This window comes from Bufo gargarizans, chromosome 3 (genome assembly GCF_014858855.1).
Source record: "Bufo gargarizans isolate SCDJY-AF-19 chromosome 3, ASM1485885v1, whole genome shotgun sequence".
In the NCBI taxonomy this organism is placed as follows: Eukaryota; Metazoa; Chordata; class Amphibia; order Anura; family Bufonidae; genus Bufo; species Bufo gargarizans.
In genome coordinates, this window is record NC_058082.1 from 243,280,554 (window position 1) to 243,298,690 (window position 18,137).

Consider the following 18,137-nt stretch of genomic DNA (forward strand, 5'->3'; position numbering starts at 1 on the left):
CCTTAATAAAGAGAACGGTTTGCTACAAACCTAAAAGCAGCAGTTTAATGGCAATTTGGATCCCCAGTCAGTGCAGAAAGGTGTAATAGGATTGCCCCTATTACCCAGGCTGTAACCTCCCCTATTGGACCCTGTTCTCATTTTATAGTGTGAAATAATTCCTCCCTATCCTTTCCCTACACGTCTAATGATCTTTCCTTGAACTTTTATTCAGCAAAATAAAAGTTTTCAAGTCTATCCTAGCACTGTCCCTAGCGCCTGCTGATGTCTCTCCCTACACTAGAAAATGGATGAATCCAAGATGGCTGAGGCTATTTATAGGGCTGTGAGATCACAGGGCTGGCTGGCTGCTGATTGGCTGCATGCATGGCATTGTGGGTGATCCCTCGTTCCCAGAGTTATTTGCTCCATGTCCTAACATCTGAAGCAGCCATTTTAGAAAAAAAAAAGTCATTTGTTACCACGAAGCACGAGGAAATTCGGATTTGGTGCAAATCGAATTTTTCCTGAAATACGGATCGAATTCAACTTCGTCAACTTTAATTCGCTCATCTATAATTATTACATTTCATTGAAACCCCTTTTAAGGCTAAGGGCCACACCTAGACTTTTTATCTCTCACTATATTGTTGCAGTCAAGAGAGTTGCAGGTTATTTCTTATTTTTACCTCTACATGCTAGGATTTAGTAGCTTATTACAAAATGTCTTGGTGTATCCCTAGCCTGAAACATCAATTCTCCTTTATACTTACCAGGGCAAAAGTGAACATTAATCCGACTTGTTTCTCCTGGGTGAAGTGCACCCGACCGCTTACTGAACTTGAAGATTCCATTCTTCAGAGTTTCCAAAGTTTGATCAAGATTGAACCTCCATGACACTTGTTTCTTTGAAATGTTGCTTAGCTGAAGTACCTAGAGAATGGAGCATAAAGAGCTTGAACGTAAGAAAAACCTAAGGGTCTTAGTGTAAGATTCCACCTTCAGGTTTTTTCATGTAGTTTATGAAGTCAAAGTCAGGAGCGGATTCAACAAGAAAGGAAAACTTTTATGAAACTTTACACACCAGTATTTTGGACTCAAAATGTAGCAAGTGATGTTGCAGCCTGCAACATTTTGACTTTAGCACCCACTTTTGGTTTTGAAGTATAAAAATTGTTCTGTTTTCTACTTACACCACTTTTGAGGTAGATTTATGATTTGCAACTTTTGAAAAAAGTCCCTCCAGGAGGGGTAGTAGAGTAGAAATCTGGAGTAGAACAGGGTGGTTTAACCACCTGCGGACCGCCAAACGCACGGATGCGTCCGGAAGGTGGTTGATTTACTCCTCCTGGACGCATCCGTGCGTCATCTCGCGATAGCCGAGATTTCCTGTGAACGCGCGCACACAGGCGCGCGCGCTCACAGGCGCGCGCGCTCACAGGAACAGAAGGTAAGCGAGTGGATCTCCAGCCTGCCAGCGGTGATCGCTCGCTGGCAGGCTGGAGTTGTGATTTTTTTAACCCCTAACAGGTATATTAGATGCTGTTTTGATAACAGCGTCTGATATACCTGCTACCTGGTCCTCTGGTGATCCCTTTTGTTTGGATCGACCACCAGAGGACACAGGCAGCTCAGTAAAGTAGCACCAAACACCACTACACTACACCCCCCCCTGTCACTTATTAACCCTTTATGAACCACTGATCACCCCTGATCACCCCATATAGACTCCGTGATCACCCCCCTGTCATTGATCACCCCCCTGTCATTGATCACCCCCCTGTCAGGCTCCGTTCAGACGTCCGTATGATTTTTACGGATCCACGGATACATGGATCGGATCCGCAAAACACATACGGACGTCTGAATGCAGCCTTACAGGGGGGTGATCAATGACAGAGGGGTGATCACCCATATAGACTCCCTGATCACCCCCGTCATTGATCACCCCCCTGTAAGGCTCCATTCAGACGTCCGTATGATTTTTACGGATCCACAGATACATGGATCGGATCCGCAAAACGCATACGGACGTCTGAATGGAGCCTTACAGGAGGGTGATCACCCATATAGACACCCTGATCACCCCCCTGTCATTGATCACCCCCCTATAAGGCTCCATTCAGACGTCCGTATGATTTTTACGGATCCACGGATACATGGATCGGATCCGCAAAACACATACGGACGTCTGAATGGAGCCTTACAGGGGGGTGATCACCTCATATACACATTGATCACCCCCCCCTGTAAGGCTCCATTCAGACATCTTCTTGGCCCAAGTTAGCGGAAATTGTTTTTTTTTTTTTTTTTAAAAACCCCTCCAAATGCGTAAAAATTTTTAGACATTTATATTCCAGACTTCTTCTCACGCTTTAGGGCCCCTAAAATGCCAGGGCAGTATAAATACCCCACATGTGACCCCATTTCGGAAAGAAGACACCCCAAGGTATTCCGTGAGGGGCATATTGAGTCCATGAAAGATTTAAATTTTTGTCCCAAGTTAGCGGAAAGGGAGACTTTGTGAGAAAAAAATAAATAAAAATCAATTTCCGCAAACTTGTGCCCCAAATTTTTTTTTCGATGAACTCGCCATGCCCCTCATTGAATACCTTGGGGCGTCTTCTTTCCAAAATGGGGTCACATGTGGGGTATTTATACTGCCCTGGCTTTTTAGGGGCCCTAAAGCGTGAGAAGAAGTCTGGGATCCAAATGTCTAAAAATGCCCTCCTAAAAGGAATTTTGGCCCCTTTGCGCATCTAGGCTGCAAAAAAGTGTCACACATGTGGTATCGCCGTACTCAGAAGAAGTTGGGGAATGTGTTTTGGGGTGTCATTTTACATATACCCATGCTGGGTGAGATAAATATCTTGGTCAAATGCCAACTTTTTTGTCGCCTAGGTGGGCAAAGGGGCACACATTCCAAAGAGCACCTTTAGGATTTTACAGGTCATTTTTTACACATTTTGATTTTCAAACTACTTACCACACATTAGGGCCCCTAGAATGCCAGGGCAGTATATCTACCCCACAAGTGACCCCATTTTGGAAAGAAGACACCCCAGGGTATTCCGTGAGGGGCATGGCGAGTTCCTAGAATTTATTTATTTTTGTCACAAGTTAGCGGAAAATGATGATTTTTATTTTTATTTCTAACAAAGTCTCATATTCCACTAACTTGTGACAAAAAATAAAAAATTCTAGGAACTCGCCATGCCCCTCACGGAATACCTTGGGGTGTCTTCTTTCCAAAATGGGGTCACTTGTGGCGTAGTTATACTGCCCTGGCAATTTAGGGGCCCTAATGTGTGCAAAGTAGTTTGAAATCAAAATCTGTAAGAAATGGCCGGTGAAATCCTAAAGGTGCTCTTTGGAATGTGTGCCCCTTTGCCCACCTAGGCTGCAGAAAAGTGTCACACATCTGGTATCGCCGTACTCAGGAGAAGTTGGGCAATGTGTTTTGGGGTGTCATTTTACATATACCCATGCTGGGTGAGATAAATATCTTGGTCAAATGCCAACTTTGTATAAAAAAATGGGAAATGTTGTCTTTTGCCAAGATATTTCTCTCACCCAGCATGGGTATATGTAAAATGACACCCCAAAACACATTCCCCAACTTCTCCTGAGTACGGCGATACCACATGACGTAGAAACACCATTTGCACATAAACTTAGGCACCACGGCATTCACAAAGTCGCAAACCTGTGGTTTTTGACCTTTTTATGCCAGTTTATGTCACAGGGGTGATAGTAAATGATCCCAATTACATCATATCAATATATCACAGCTCCTCCAAGTTGGCCTTTATATTAGTGGAAGAACTGTCTCTCTTATAGTACATGTATTTATGACTTGAGAATAAGAAATCAACAAGGTGACCACAAACCAGCATCAGTTTAACACCGTATATTTCAATGGTGTAGCCTACACATAGGAGAGTCATTCAGGATTCAGCATCCTCAGTCAGCTACCAAAAAGACAGAATACCTGGTTCTGATAATGAAAGTCTGCAGTATAACCAAGGCCTAAAGCAATGCCTTCAGAGCAGAACTCTTTGAGGTAGTAAGTGGACTTGTCACTCAGATACGTAAAGCAGCATAGTATGCATAGTATGGGGACAAGTCTGCTATTGCACCATTTGGGTAAAAGAAGGGTCAAACTTAGGCTACTTTCGCACTAGCGTTTTTGCTGGATCCGGCAGGGTTCTGCAAAAATGTATGAATGGATCCAGTTGTATTATCTTTGACATACCAAAGACAAATCCCTCATAAACTCCACTGAAAGTCAATGGGGGACGGATCCATTTTCTATTGTATCAGATTGTGTCAAAGAAAACGGATACGTCCCCATTGATTTGCATTGTGGGTCATGAGGGATCCGCCTTGCTCCGCATCCCAGGACGGAAAGCAAATCGCAGCATGCGGTATGAGAACGAAACGGAATGCATTTTGGAGCATTCTGTTCTGATCAGTTACGTTTTGTCCCCATTGACAATGAATGGGGACAAAACAGAAGTGTTTTTTTCCAGTATTGAGACCCTATGACGGATCTCAATACCGGAAAATATTAACACTAGCGTGAAAGTAACCTTACAGTAGTTACGGTATGTGTCTGCTGTGTTCATGAGCTTCCCCCACCTCTTGCAGGTGATTGATGGCTGCCTCCTGTATATGCAGGTACACAGCAGCCCTAACTGTTATGGGCACAGGTGGAAGCGACAGGAGCGCTCACCTCATAAATACGGCAGATACATAACTAAAAAATTTACTGTATTCTCCCACCACTACATTTAACCATACGGCACAATATTTTTGAGCTATTTGGCTAAAAGGAGTCCCTACTTTTAGACACTTTGGGACACATTTATTAAGAACAGCATTTTAGAAGCCGGTCTTAATAAATCCTTGCACTGGCGGTGGATCTGCAGAAGTTATGAAGAGGCGCCGGCCTCTACACAACTTTGGCGGATCCACCGTCTGTCACCTGAAACAGGCGTAGAAAATGGTAAATGAGACGGGCCTACGCCCACTTTTTTAGACCTGGCGTGAGCTGGGAAAAGTTACAGATTGAGGCGCAAAGGACCTTTGTGCCGCAATCTGCGCCACACAGACGCCTAATATAGGCGTATTTCTGTTTAATAAATGACCACCTTGCCCATAAAGGGGTGTTGCTTATTTAAAAAGGGTGTGGATTCAAGGAGGAGTGATGCTGAAATGAACCATTAAGTGGCACATTGTTTTAGGTAAACTAAGCTAATAGGAAAAGTTAGACTAGACAGAGTCATCATCCAGCATCGGCCACTGGGATAAATCTGCCACAGTATTAATAAATCTGCCCCAATGTTCTGGCTGCTTGATGCTACCATGGGAGCCTACTACATGCTGGTATAGTAAGGGGCTGTTGAACTATTTTAAGGGAATCTGCCACCATGATCTTGGACTCTTTGAAGAGTCCAGATCTCTATTTTTTATTTTCCTACTGCTGTCAGCACTCAAACATGTGCTGAAATACACAGGACTGCTGTGCTGTAATATATCACAGAGGACTTATGTGCGCATGCACAGCAGTCCTAACAATGAATTTCAGTGCAGGTCTAAGCGCTGACAACAGTGGACAGTAGAGAGTAGGAAAATAAAAATAATGGCAGTACTGCAGTACTACTCATGTAGAGGTAGACTCTGATTATTATTTTTTGGAAGGCTTTGCATGGTGTGAAATAATAAAATAAGTCAGACACGCCATACTGGCTCACTGTTCGTCCTATTCCAACGTTTCACAGTCCCCTGCCAGTTTCTACCTCCTGGTCCCTCTTGACTGCTCAATCACCGGCTGAGGTGACAGACAGCAGCGACCAGAAGTGGACCGCGAGGCATAGGAACAGGAGTGGTAGGAGATGTATAAGGTGAGTTTGACTTATTGCATTATTTTACATCATTTTGAAGCTTTTCTTTTAAAGAAAAAATGTATTTGGTCAAACAACCCCTTTAAACTCAGTGATAATCTAGTAGCTTCCTATAGTGCAGCTACAGACAGCCAGAATATCTCTGATTGATCTAATTGCTATAACGATATATATTAAGAAATCAACTAGTGGTGATTGAAGGTGTAACTGTAGATAAAGGCCACTATATCTGCGCCTTGTGGTTAGCATATGAATAGGACTTAATACAACTTTTGGGCATATTCTCTCACTTGCAATAACCTCTAATCTACTCTTCTGAAGAGTGTACACAGGAGTCTTACCTGAGAGGATAAAGTGTCATCTGCAAGGCCAAGATCAAACGCCCCAGACGGTAATTCAAATGCAATGTGATTAGTGGAGAGTCGGAAGATCTGCTGTAAAACTGGGAAAAGGCATCAGAACTGAAATAACTACAGAATTAAGAGATACATTAAGAGTTATGACCTACTCTCTGCATTAGGAAAAATCAAAAAATCTAAGCTTCAAATAAAAATGTGTGTTTCTATTCCTTACTTTTTTCAAAATGTCGTCACGCTGTCTGTGAACTGAAACATTTATTCTTCTGTGAGCTAAATACGGTACATCACTAGCAGAAGATATCTGTCTTCCTCATAGTTTGCTCCAGCATAACTGAGCAGGAATGGCTATTTGCTCCGTTTTTGCTAAATGTAAGGATTTATGCAAATGCTTTTCCCAGTCTGCCTTCAAATATACACTATTTATACCATGGTATATATTTTTATGGATGCAGTTTTACAGAAAAATTGGGGCTGTGGGACGCAGTGCAGGCACATTTATCCCAAAAGGACACTATTTTGGCAATAGCCCTTTCTCATACTGTGGAGGTGATCGCTGCATGTAAGTGCACTGCACCTCCACTGCTCCCCGGGCTGTATAAACCTGACATTAGTGTTTTATATTAGATGGATACTTGGTATTAGGAACCTATAGCAGGGGGAAATGGAATGACTGGCTGCAGGAAGATAAACGTCTGGTTGATCACCTATCTGCAGAATAGCAGTTCCCTGCATCTAGTCTAGTCTGGCGAGGCATACGGCAGAAAATGAATGGAGTGTCGGTTGCCTATGTACTGTACACCCAATTCACTTCTGAGACAGCCAGGCAGCTGTGTATAGTCCCTGGATATGCCACGAATGTCTAAGATGAGTCTGCCACTTGACTATATAGACAAAACATAGAAACATAGAATGTGTCGGCACAATACTCCAAATGAGGTCTCACTAGTGCTCTGTAGAGCGGCATGAGCACCTCCCTCTTTCTACTAGTAATGCCTCTCCCTATACACCCAAGCATTCTGCTAGCATTTCCTGCTGCTCTATGACATTGTCTGCCTACCTTTAAGTCTTCTGAAATAATGATCCCTAAATCCCTTTCCTCAGATACTGAGGTTAGGACTGTATCACTGATTTTATATTCTGCTCTTGGGTTTTTACGCCCCAGGTGCATTATCTTGCACTTATCAACATTAAATTTTAGTTGCCAGATTTTTGACAATTCCTCTAGTTTTCCTAAATCCTTTTCCATTTAGTGTATCCCTCCAGGAACATCAACCCTGTTACAAATCTTTGTGTCACCAGCAAAAAGACAGCTTACCATCGAGGCCTTCTGCAATTTCGCTGATAAAGATATTAAACAATATGGGTCCCAAACAACAGCTTTAGCAGAAAAGGGTGAAAAACTTTTTTTTAACCTTTTACCATTTACATTTACCATTTTAGCTGTTTGATTTTAGGTGGAACGCTACTATGTGTATGAAAGCGGTATCTTTTTTAAGATCACTAAGGTTTTACAAGTACAAAAGACTGCGCTTATAGAGCGTCAGGTCAAAGACACACTGCCTCTCTATGAAAGGACTTCAGACTTCAGACTTGGATGTGTGGTCAGTTGCAGTATATTAATAGATTAAAGATAAATGTATTGACATACCAGTAGCATTTACTTTACAGGCTGGAGTGATGACATTCACCAGTTGAGGCCTTGGAATAACAATATGCTTTTCGGAATGGGTGGGGGTGACAGGAGCAGAGCTGTCAGCGTCAGATAATCCACCGGTGAAGTTGATATTTACTGGAAGCTGAAAGTCATAGGCTGCCACCTGCAGCACAAAAATCTATAGTTATATACTTGCTGCTAATACATTTGCAGATTAAAAGTCATTTATAGCATACAGATGAATAAAACTGAGGAGGAAACGTGCACAGGTAACCAAGACTTCATTTAATTAATGGCAAATTCATTTATTGTGTTATAGCAGTCATGGCAAGGGCTAAGTGTGTCAACAAATCTGCCATTAATCACATTTAACCTGCAAACTATTATGTAATCAATACAGAGTATCCGGGATTACTGATAATCAAGTTGACAAGAATTGTAGAAGCACAGCTTTAGCGCGGATGAATTACTTATTTAACTGTCTCTTCTGCGCATCTAATTGACTTTCACAATTAAAGAGGTTTTTTGGGACTTTATTGATGACCTATCAGCTCCCGTCAGCCGTCCAGGCCAGCTGCACCAGAACTATACTGCTCCGTACACTGTGTGGTGGCCATGCCTGATTACCGTGCCACTGCTCCCATTCAGTCGACTACAGCTTATATACCTGTGTGCATGTTTCCATGGTAACAGACAACAAATCCTGTGCAGTCTGATCTTACAGCCATACTGATTTACAGTAGCCCCCTACCTGCTGCTTAACTTAACGATCCTTGTTAGTAAGAATCAGGTGACCAATGTATATTAAAGCCCCTCTCTAGCTTGCGAGGAGACTTTCTCATGTTTGATATACGCTTAGGCCCTGCTAACGAAATGTAATACTTTTTGCATAAGATCTCTGTTTTTATCCTCATTCATTGATGAAGCTTTGTACATACCATTGTCTGTAATACCTTTACATGTTATAAAATCAATAAAAATATTTTTAAAAGAAAGAAAGAAAAAAATGGGGAAATCATTTTCTATTGTTCATAAAAACTATAGAGTCACAAAACTTGATATAATATGACAGAAAACAGGTGTGTGTCACTATGGAATAGGTACAGAATTCCTAACAGGTGGACGGGGGCCCTCATTACTTTTTCAGGACTCCTTTAACTGTTCCACTTCTTTTCTTGCTGTCATTGTGTGCCTGGGGAAACCAACCCGAAATGGGTGTCCTCACTTTAAGGCACCATAGCAGCTGCATAGTCTGCTTATGTGCTATGTATAGCCTTTACACAAATGGACTTATATTAAACTGTTCTTGAAATAATATTCCAGCGTTTAATCACTTGCCGACCGCCCATAGGATATAAAGGTCCTATGGTAGGGTGGCCACTGGCTTCACCCAAGAAAGCCGGACCTCACCGACCCTGCCCCCAAACTGGTAACCATGCCTACATCTGTGAAGCCACGCCCCATCACCACAGGGGAACCCTTCAAAGTATTTATTAACCTTTTCTGCAGTCCCCCTTCAGTGAAGGGGGGACTGCTGAGGGGTTAATAACTACTGTGCAAGGACTGCAGGTGCAGACATGTTCTCTACAAGACTGGGGATAATCTGCAGGTGATCCATTTAGATAATAATGCAGATCTGCCTCTGTGCCAGGATCTCCTACGTACAAATAACGTCCGTATACCTGTGCCCATAGCATATAAAAACTGCATATGCATAGTACATAAAAACTGTGTCAAAAAAAGCAATTTTTGTCACCTTACATCACAAAAAGTGCAACACCAGGTGATCAAAAAGGCGTATGTCCCACAAAATGGTAACAATAAGATCGTCACCTCATCCCGCAAGAAAATGGCTAAAAAAAAACAAAAAAAAAAACTATAGCTCTCAGAACATGGAGACATTAAAACATAATTTTTTGTTTAAAAAATGCTATTATTTTGTGAAATAAATAAAACAAAGTATACATATTAGCTATCGCCGCATCCGTAACAACCAGTTCTATAAAAATATTACATGACCTAACCCCTCATATGAACACCGTAATAAAAATTTAATAAAAACAGTGCCAAAAAAGCTTTTTTGTCACCTAACATCACATAAAGTACAACACCAAGCGATCAAAAAGGCATATGCCCCCTAAAATAGTACCAATCAAACCGTCAATCAAAAAATGAGACCCTAACTAAGACAGTCAGTCAAAAAATAAAAAAGCTATGGCTCTCAGACTATGTAGACACTAAAACATACCGTATTTTTCGCCCTATAAGACGCACCTAGGTTTTTGAGGAGGAAAATAATAAAATAAAAATTTTTGAACCAAAAGGTGTGCTTTTGGTGGGCTTTGAACTAATGGTAGCCTGTGAATGACACTATTATGGGGGTCTGTGGATGGCGCTGTTATGGGGGCCTGAGGATGGCACTGTTATGGGGGTCTGTGGCTGACACTGTTATGGGGGCGTCTGTGGATGGCACTGTTATGGGGGCATCTGTGGGTGGCATGACACTGCCATGGGGGGGATCTGTGGATGACAGATAAATAGCTTCTTATGCTATTTGACATCCACAGATACCCCCCATAACAGTGTCAGCCACTGTGAATGACCCCCAATACAGGGGGTGGGGGCTGGCATCTACACTAGTTTTTAAATGGCAAAGGGGGCCCAGTACAGTCATTGCATTCTACTGCACCGGGCCCCGCTCACTGTACTACTCGTATCTACTGTAACTGCAGGCAGGCAATGTTTAACTATAGATATATTCGATCCAGCAGCCTGTACTTACTATCATAGCAGGCTGGAGGCAGGAGGCTGGGCGAGAGGGCACTGGCAGCGTAACTCACTACGTCACGTGCCTGCGCCGCCTGCTTCATCCATAAAGTGGGCGGAGCATGCACGTGACGTAGGAAGTTACGCTGCCAGTGTCTGCTCAGCCTCCAGCCTGCTATGATCGTAAGTACAGGCTGCTGGATCAAACATATCTAAGTTAAACATTGCCTGCCTGCAGTTACAGTAGATACGAGTAGTACAGTGAGCGGGGCCCGGTGCAATAGAATACAGTGACTGCACCGGGCCCCGAGGCCATTACAAAACTAGAGGCCGGCCCCCAGCCCCTCCTCCCTCCTTGCTGATACACACGCCGGCCGCACTGTGCAGCATGCGGTCGGCAGTGTGTCAGTATAAAAACGGCAGCATTCGCCCCATAAGACGCACTGACATTTTCCTCCCACTTTTGGGGGGAAAAGTGCGTCTTATAGGGTGAAAAATATGGTACTTATTTTGGTTTAAAAAATGCTATTATTGTGTAAAACTTAGATAAATATGAAAATGTATACATATTAGGTATTGCCACGTCCATAACGATCTACTCTATAAAAATGTCACATGACTTAACCCCACAGGTGAACACTGTAAAAATAAATAAATAAATAAAAACTGTGCTAAAACAAACAATTTTTGGGTCAACTTGCCTCATAAAGTGCAATAATGAATGATCAAAAAATCATATGTACCCAAAAATGGTACCAATAAAAAAACTTCCTGCAAAAAACGAGCCCCTGCACAAGACGATTGGCAGAAAAAATTAAATAAATATAGCGTTCAGAAAACTGAGACACAAAAACTTATTTTTTCAAAAAATGCTTTATGTAAAACTGAAACAAACAAAGTAAACATATTTGATATCATTGCGTCCGTAACAACCTGCTCTATAAAAATAGCACATGATCTACCAGTCAGATGAATCTTGTAAAAAAAAATAATTCAAATGGTGCCAAAACAGCCATTTTTTTGGTTACCTCACCTCACCAAAAATTTTATATATAGCAATTAAAAATAATATGTACCCCAAAATAGTACCCATAAAACTGGCCCTAGTTTCCAAAATGGGGTCAATTTTGGGGAGTTTCTACTGTAAGGATGCTTCAAGGGGGCTTCAAATAGGACATGGCATCTAAAAACCAGTTCAGCAAAATCTGCCTTCCAAAAACCATATGGCGCTCCTTTTCTTCTGCGCCCTGCTGTGTGCCCTTACATCAGTTTACGACCACATGTGGTGTGTTTCTGTAAACCGCTGAATCAGGGTTATAAATATTAAGTTTTGCTTGGCTGTTAACCCTCGAATTGTTAAAGACAAAAAAATGGATTAACATGAAAAACCTGCCAAATTTTCCATTAATTCTTGTGGAACACCTAAAGGGTTAACAAAGCTTGTAAAATCAGTTTTAAGTAACTTGAGGGGTGTAGTTTCTACAATGGGGTAATTTATGGGGGGTTTCCACTGTGTAAGCCCCACAAAGTGACTTTAGACCCGAACTGGTCCTTAAAAAGTGGGTTTGGGAAATTCTTCTAACGTCTGAAAAAATAAAATGACATTTACAAAATTATGCCAACATAAAGTAGACATATGGGGAATGTTAAGTAATAAATATTTTTTGAGGTATCACTTTCTGTTTTAAAAGCAGAGAGATTTAAATTTAGAAAACAGTGATTTTTTTCTGATTTCCGTTAACCTTTGGATTTTTTTATAAATAAAGGTAAAACATATTGACTCAAATTTACCATTAACACGAAGTACAATGTGTCACGAGAAAACAATCTCTGAATGGCTTGGATTAGTAAAAGCGTTCCAAGGTTATTACCACATAAAGTGACACATGTCACATTTCCAAAATTGGGCCTGGTCAGGACAGGGGCAAATGGCCCGGTCTGGAAGTGGTTAAAGGCAGTCTGTCAGCAGTTTTATGGTGTCCTAACTATGGGTAATATAAACTAGTCACAGATCCCCTTAGCAAAATGCTGTGTCACTTTCTTTAACTGACTCAACCGTTTTGCTAAAATCTTGTATTGAACAGCTTCAGCGTATTCCAAGCGGGTCCCCATATTCATGGTTCTCCCACCCATGGTTCTCCCCATCCACCTTAATATGGAAAAAACTGTCAGAGACAGACATGAGCTCATGAATATGGGAATTTATTGGCATGTGCTAGAGATGTTAAAACCTAGCAGCATAAAACTGCTGACAGATTCCCATTAAAGGGGATATGACATCCCCTTTAATGGGAATCTGTCAGCAGTTTTATGCTGCTAGGCTTTAACATCTCTAGCACATGCCAATAAATGATTATTATGAAGAAAAAAAAATGACTAAAATAAGTCAAATTAACCTTACTGATTCCTCACTTTCCCTTTCTAATGTTCCTGGTCCCCGCCAGTCGCTACTACCTAGAACAGTGATGGCTAACCTTGGCACTCCAGCTGTGGTGAAACTACGACTCCCAGCATGCTCCATTTATTTCTATAGAGTTCTGAGAGCAGCCAAGCAAGGGGGGCATCTTGGGAGTTGTAGTTTTACCACAGCTGGAGTGCCAAGGTTAGCCATCACTGACCTAGAACCTCCGGACACATAGGAAATGACCACTCAGTCAATTGGCTAGACAACCCCTTTAAAGGGTTTTTTCAGTTATAACGAGTGATCATACCTATCAAATTGGGTTTGGGGGGGGTTCTACAACTGGGACCCCGACAGATCACAAGAGCGGGGTCCCTGTTCTCCTGATCTGTGGGAGTCCCAGCCGTAGGACCACCACAAATCTGATTGCCTATCCTGTATATAGAGAATAACTTGTTATGACCGGAATATCCCTTTAAGTGCAGTACTAGTATAAACCAATTTTTTTTTTCTTTTTCTAGCAAGTTTAGTACAGTATAATGTACCTGAACATATTGTAGCTGTCTGAGACTACTGATGTATCTGCTATATGAGACATGCATCATAAATCCTCATCCTCTTTTGAAAGACATGTAATATAATTGTCTATCATCCTGAAATCTGCATTCAGGCTGAGATCATGCTGCCTGATTCATTTTATTTAGTAAGAAAATGAACATCATTTTAAGTCTGTCTTTGTGATTGATTGCTGGGTCTTCAGACTGTGATTCTTGTATATTAAGTGGTGTCTGGCATCTTTAATCAATAACGTTGCACATTTCTTATATGCCAGGCAATGGCTTTTTGGATGCAATCTCAGACTGGATCGACACCTGCTTATGTGATCATTTTAGTCTTTTCTACTTCCAGCGTCAGAAGATTATACATCTTTCTTTTCCAAAACTGGTACATTCAGGCTTATCATTAAATGAAGACATCACTGCTTTCACAGGATGCTCCAAAAGTATAAAGTCATTCTCCTAGGCAAAACTTAAAACTAGATGGCACTTCTGAATCCTTAAGTGACCTTTCTGTGTGCCCTTCTTTCTTCACAGTTTAGGTTTTTGTCTGCCACATTAGCTGTCCTTGTCAAGTAGTCACCTGAAAAGTCCTTTCACCTCAATTCTTCAGCTCTACCTGGTAGACAATCACACTGATGAAACCCTCCATTCTCATCCTTCAAGTTTCAAGTTAAGCCTGATGAAGGACATCTGCTTGAAAAGTTTCTACAAGTAAAACAAACTTCACAGTGGTGTGACGTACGACATGGATAGATATATAAAGATAATGAATATGACCTGCAATCGGGGTCCCAACTGCTCTTTATCTTTATGTTCCTGCTTACAATGCTTTACAATGACCTAGATATAGTATACATCTAGGCTAATTTTATGGAAAAGCATTTTTGTGGAGATGAGAAGCAAGCTGAGCAAGACACATAATGCCCAATAGACTTTAAATAAAAGTGGCATGATCTTGTTCTCTTCCGCTTTGTGACCAGGTTCTCTAAAGCAACGAGGGATCTCAGATATCAGTAGGGGTGTGGGCGTGCCATAGTGGTATATGTGATATTTAAAGGGGATGGCCACTTTCTGGCTACTTGTGACCAATGTGTTTGTAAGATGATTATATTGCACTTACTAATATAGTCTTTGCTAAAATTCTGCACAATTTTCTATATTTCATTAGGTATGCCCCTTGTTTGCCAAGTCTTTTGTGCTGTCCACATATAGGTACTGTCCATAAAATGGCCGCTGATGGAGCATCATGTGACCAGACAAATCATCTCTCACATTGCACCTCCCCAAAACTGCCAACAGTGCAAGTGCAGATGACAGGTGCATCATATTTGAAAACAGGAGACATCACATGGAGGTGATTTGCCTGGTCACATGACCCTCCATCAGCAGCCATCTTATGGACAGGACCTCTGTGTGGGCAGCACAAAAAACTTTGCAAACAAGGGGGCATATAGAAGACCGTGCAAAATTTTTAACAAAGGCTATGTTAGTAAATGTCCTATAATAATCTTACAAAGAAATAGGTCAACAGTAACCAGAAAGTGGCCAACCCCTTTGATGATATTATAATCTGTTTTTGCTCTGAAGCCTTTCACTAATAGTGCATTATTCGAAAAAGTAAAGACTTGTATACAGTATCTTTAGATATGCAATGTATTTTGGGGTCCTCTATTTTTGTCTTGTTTTTGGTAGTCTTTGTCACATAAATTCACATCATGTGGAAGTCGTCTACTGACTCTATTGAGGGTGCAGCCTGGTAGGCATGTCTCTTTTTGGGGTTAATGCATTATATTTCCAGTGGAAATCCTGCAAATGCAATGTGACCAGGGCCGGCGCCACCCATAAGCAAGGTACGCCACCGCGTAGAGCGCACTCTTGCAGAGGCATCATCGAGCGAAGTGCGCATGCGCCGTCTTCCAGCGCACCTCGTTCAATGATGCCTCTGCCAGTGCGCCTGTGTGAGATTAAGGCGCCTCTCTGCAATTACACAGAGGCAAGTGAAGTGAATAAATTAGCTAGTAGGTAGCGCTGGGCGGGGAGGGGATCTGTGGATGACACTTAGGGGGATCTCTGGATGACATTTATGGGGATCTGTGGTGGATGACACTTATGGGGATCTGTGGTGGATGACACTTATGGGGGAAATGTGAATGACACTGATGGGGATCTGTGGATGACACTTATGGGGATCTGTGGATGACACTTATGGGGGATCTGTGGATGACATTTATGGGGGATCTGTGGATGACACTGATGGGGATCTGTAGATGACATGGTATGTACAGTAGCTGGAGGGAGAAAACTTGGCCTTACCACAATGAAGGGTACAGTCTGTATAAATAGGTGGCCGACAACAAAGAGGGGCGGGTCAAAGGATGTGGTCAATAGGCGGAGTCAAGGGGGGGCGGCAAAATTACCTTTTGCCTAGGGTGGCAAAAATCCTTGCACCAGTCCTAATTGTGACGTCTCAGGTTTAAAACAAACACTTAAAAATACCAAGGAAAAATCACAGCTGCTCAGAGAACAAGGTAAAAGATCATTACAACAATTAACTACACCTAATGGACAAGCGTTTGCTCTAATTATACTGGAATAACACCTTATCTGAAGTCTTAGCATTCAACCTCGTGTTAATTGCTTAACAAGATTTTTTTTAATACGGTGAAAATAAAAAATCACGATATTGGTCCATCAGCAGGTTAAAATGCTACTTATAAATACTAATGAGACAATAAGGTATAATAGTGTGTTCATTATGCCATGAGTTGAGATGACTCCCTTGGTTCATTATAACTAAATTATTATAACTACAATTTTGAGTGCAACACAATGTATTGTATCCTGCAACGTGAGGAGCGTGGCAATGTGTTGCTGAAATATTTAAGAGGTAGCAGTTGTGAGTCAGAGGCTAGATGCGATAATAATGTTTTTTGAACATGAGATACTTTCCTGCTGATCTTTTTTTCCTTTCTGTGTTCTAGAAGAGTCACAGCACCATGAATGCACTAGGCATGTCTCATGGGAGCGCACTGACAGCGTTACAAACAGCATGGCAAGACCACAGGAGAGATCGATGTAGACACTTCACAGCACATCAGAGTAATAAGAGAACTATGACGCAGATAACATGAAGTACTGAAGCATTTTATGGGCTTTTGATGAGTATTCTGTTGATAATATGAATATAAAAACTCTGCATTGTGGTTTTCTATGGGAAAGCCTGGGTGTTAAATTTGTCACACATCATATACACACTGAGATATACCTTAGATATCTTAGACTCTGGTGTTAAAGGGGTTGTCCGAGGGTTCAATACTGATGACCTAACCTCAGGATCTGATTGATGGGGGTCTGGATCCAAATACCCCGGCCAATCACCTGTTTGAAGAGACGGGCTCTTCCTAGGTCAGTGATGTTACTTATGTTCATTGGTCACATGCCCTAGCGCAGCTCAGTTCCATTCTAGTGAATGGGGCTGAGATGTAATACCAAGCACAACCACTATCCAATGGACAGTGCTGTGCTAAGTAAGAGCACTGTAGCCTCTTCAAACTGCTGATCGGCGGGGGTGCCAGTAGTCCCCAACTGATCATATACTAGTGACCTATCCTGAAGATAGGTCATCAGTATTAAATACCCCGTCAATATTATACCCAAGCTTTACAAACCCCCCTGAGCACTACTGACTACAATACATCTAAAACTGACATTTTATGCAAAATGTATATAGGTTGTAAAATTTATTTTTAATAGGATCCCTCTATTATAGCTACATTATTAAACAGGCATAGAAAATGATTAATGAGATGGGCCTGTCGGCCCCTCCCCGCCCACTCCACTCCCACAATTTTAGACCTGGGGTTGTGCCACCATCTGCACCTGAAATACGCACAGGCTCGGACTGGCCCACCGGGGAGGCGGGGGATTCCTCGGTGGGCCCCCAGTCTCCTGCGCTCGAGATAAGATGGAGGAGTAATTACTTCTCCTTTCTCAGGACAAATTATTGTAACCACTAGGTGACAGTATCGCACAGTGATGCAGCCTACTACTGGTGTACATTGCAAAGGAGGCCCCGCAGTATCTTCTAACTTCTGGGGCTGCTGGCTGTGAAAGAGGAGAGAAGGTGTCTACCTCCTCCTGCCCAACCCTGCTGGTTGCTGGAGAGAAGGACTTCTCTGCGGTGCTGGGCTGATTTCTCAGGTATGTGACAGTAGTGAGCTGTAGGAGACTGTAAGGGGGGAATAGGGGATTTGTTTATAGAAGACACAGATCCATGTATGTGTGCTGCTCTCTGCAGAGTTCAGAGTGGATTGGGGGGACTCTTCCAAAGTATTTGCTTTAGGTGCACCCCAACTCCAGATGCCCCCCCCCAATGCCCCCACTCTAAAATCACCCCTAATATTGAATCTTCTCCAGTTTCCCCCCCCTAATACCCCTGCAGCTTCTCCAAGATCCCCACTATTACCCTGCCTCAGGTGACCCTAATACCTCTGCTCCAGGATCCCCACTATT

At 42.2% G+C, this 18,137-nt stretch overlaps 1 protein-coding gene across 1 annotated transcript in view; it reads right to left on the bottom strand.

The window, feature by feature from the left end:
* The window catches only part of CFAP47 (cilia and flagella associated protein 47), a 465,875-nt gene that overhangs the window by 373,025 nt on the left and 74,713 nt on the right, over window positions 1-18,137 (bottom strand). Inside the window, exons 23-25 of the mRNA XM_044285568.1 lie at window positions 7,893-8,061; window positions 6,227-6,327; window positions 700-912 (exon numbers count right to left, since the gene is read on the bottom strand). Coding sequence (XP_044141503.1) covers window positions 700-912; window positions 6,227-6,327; window positions 7,893-8,061 — 483 coding nt within the window. The remainder of the gene's footprint in view (window positions 1-699; window positions 913-6,226; window positions 6,328-7,892; window positions 8,062-18,137) is intronic.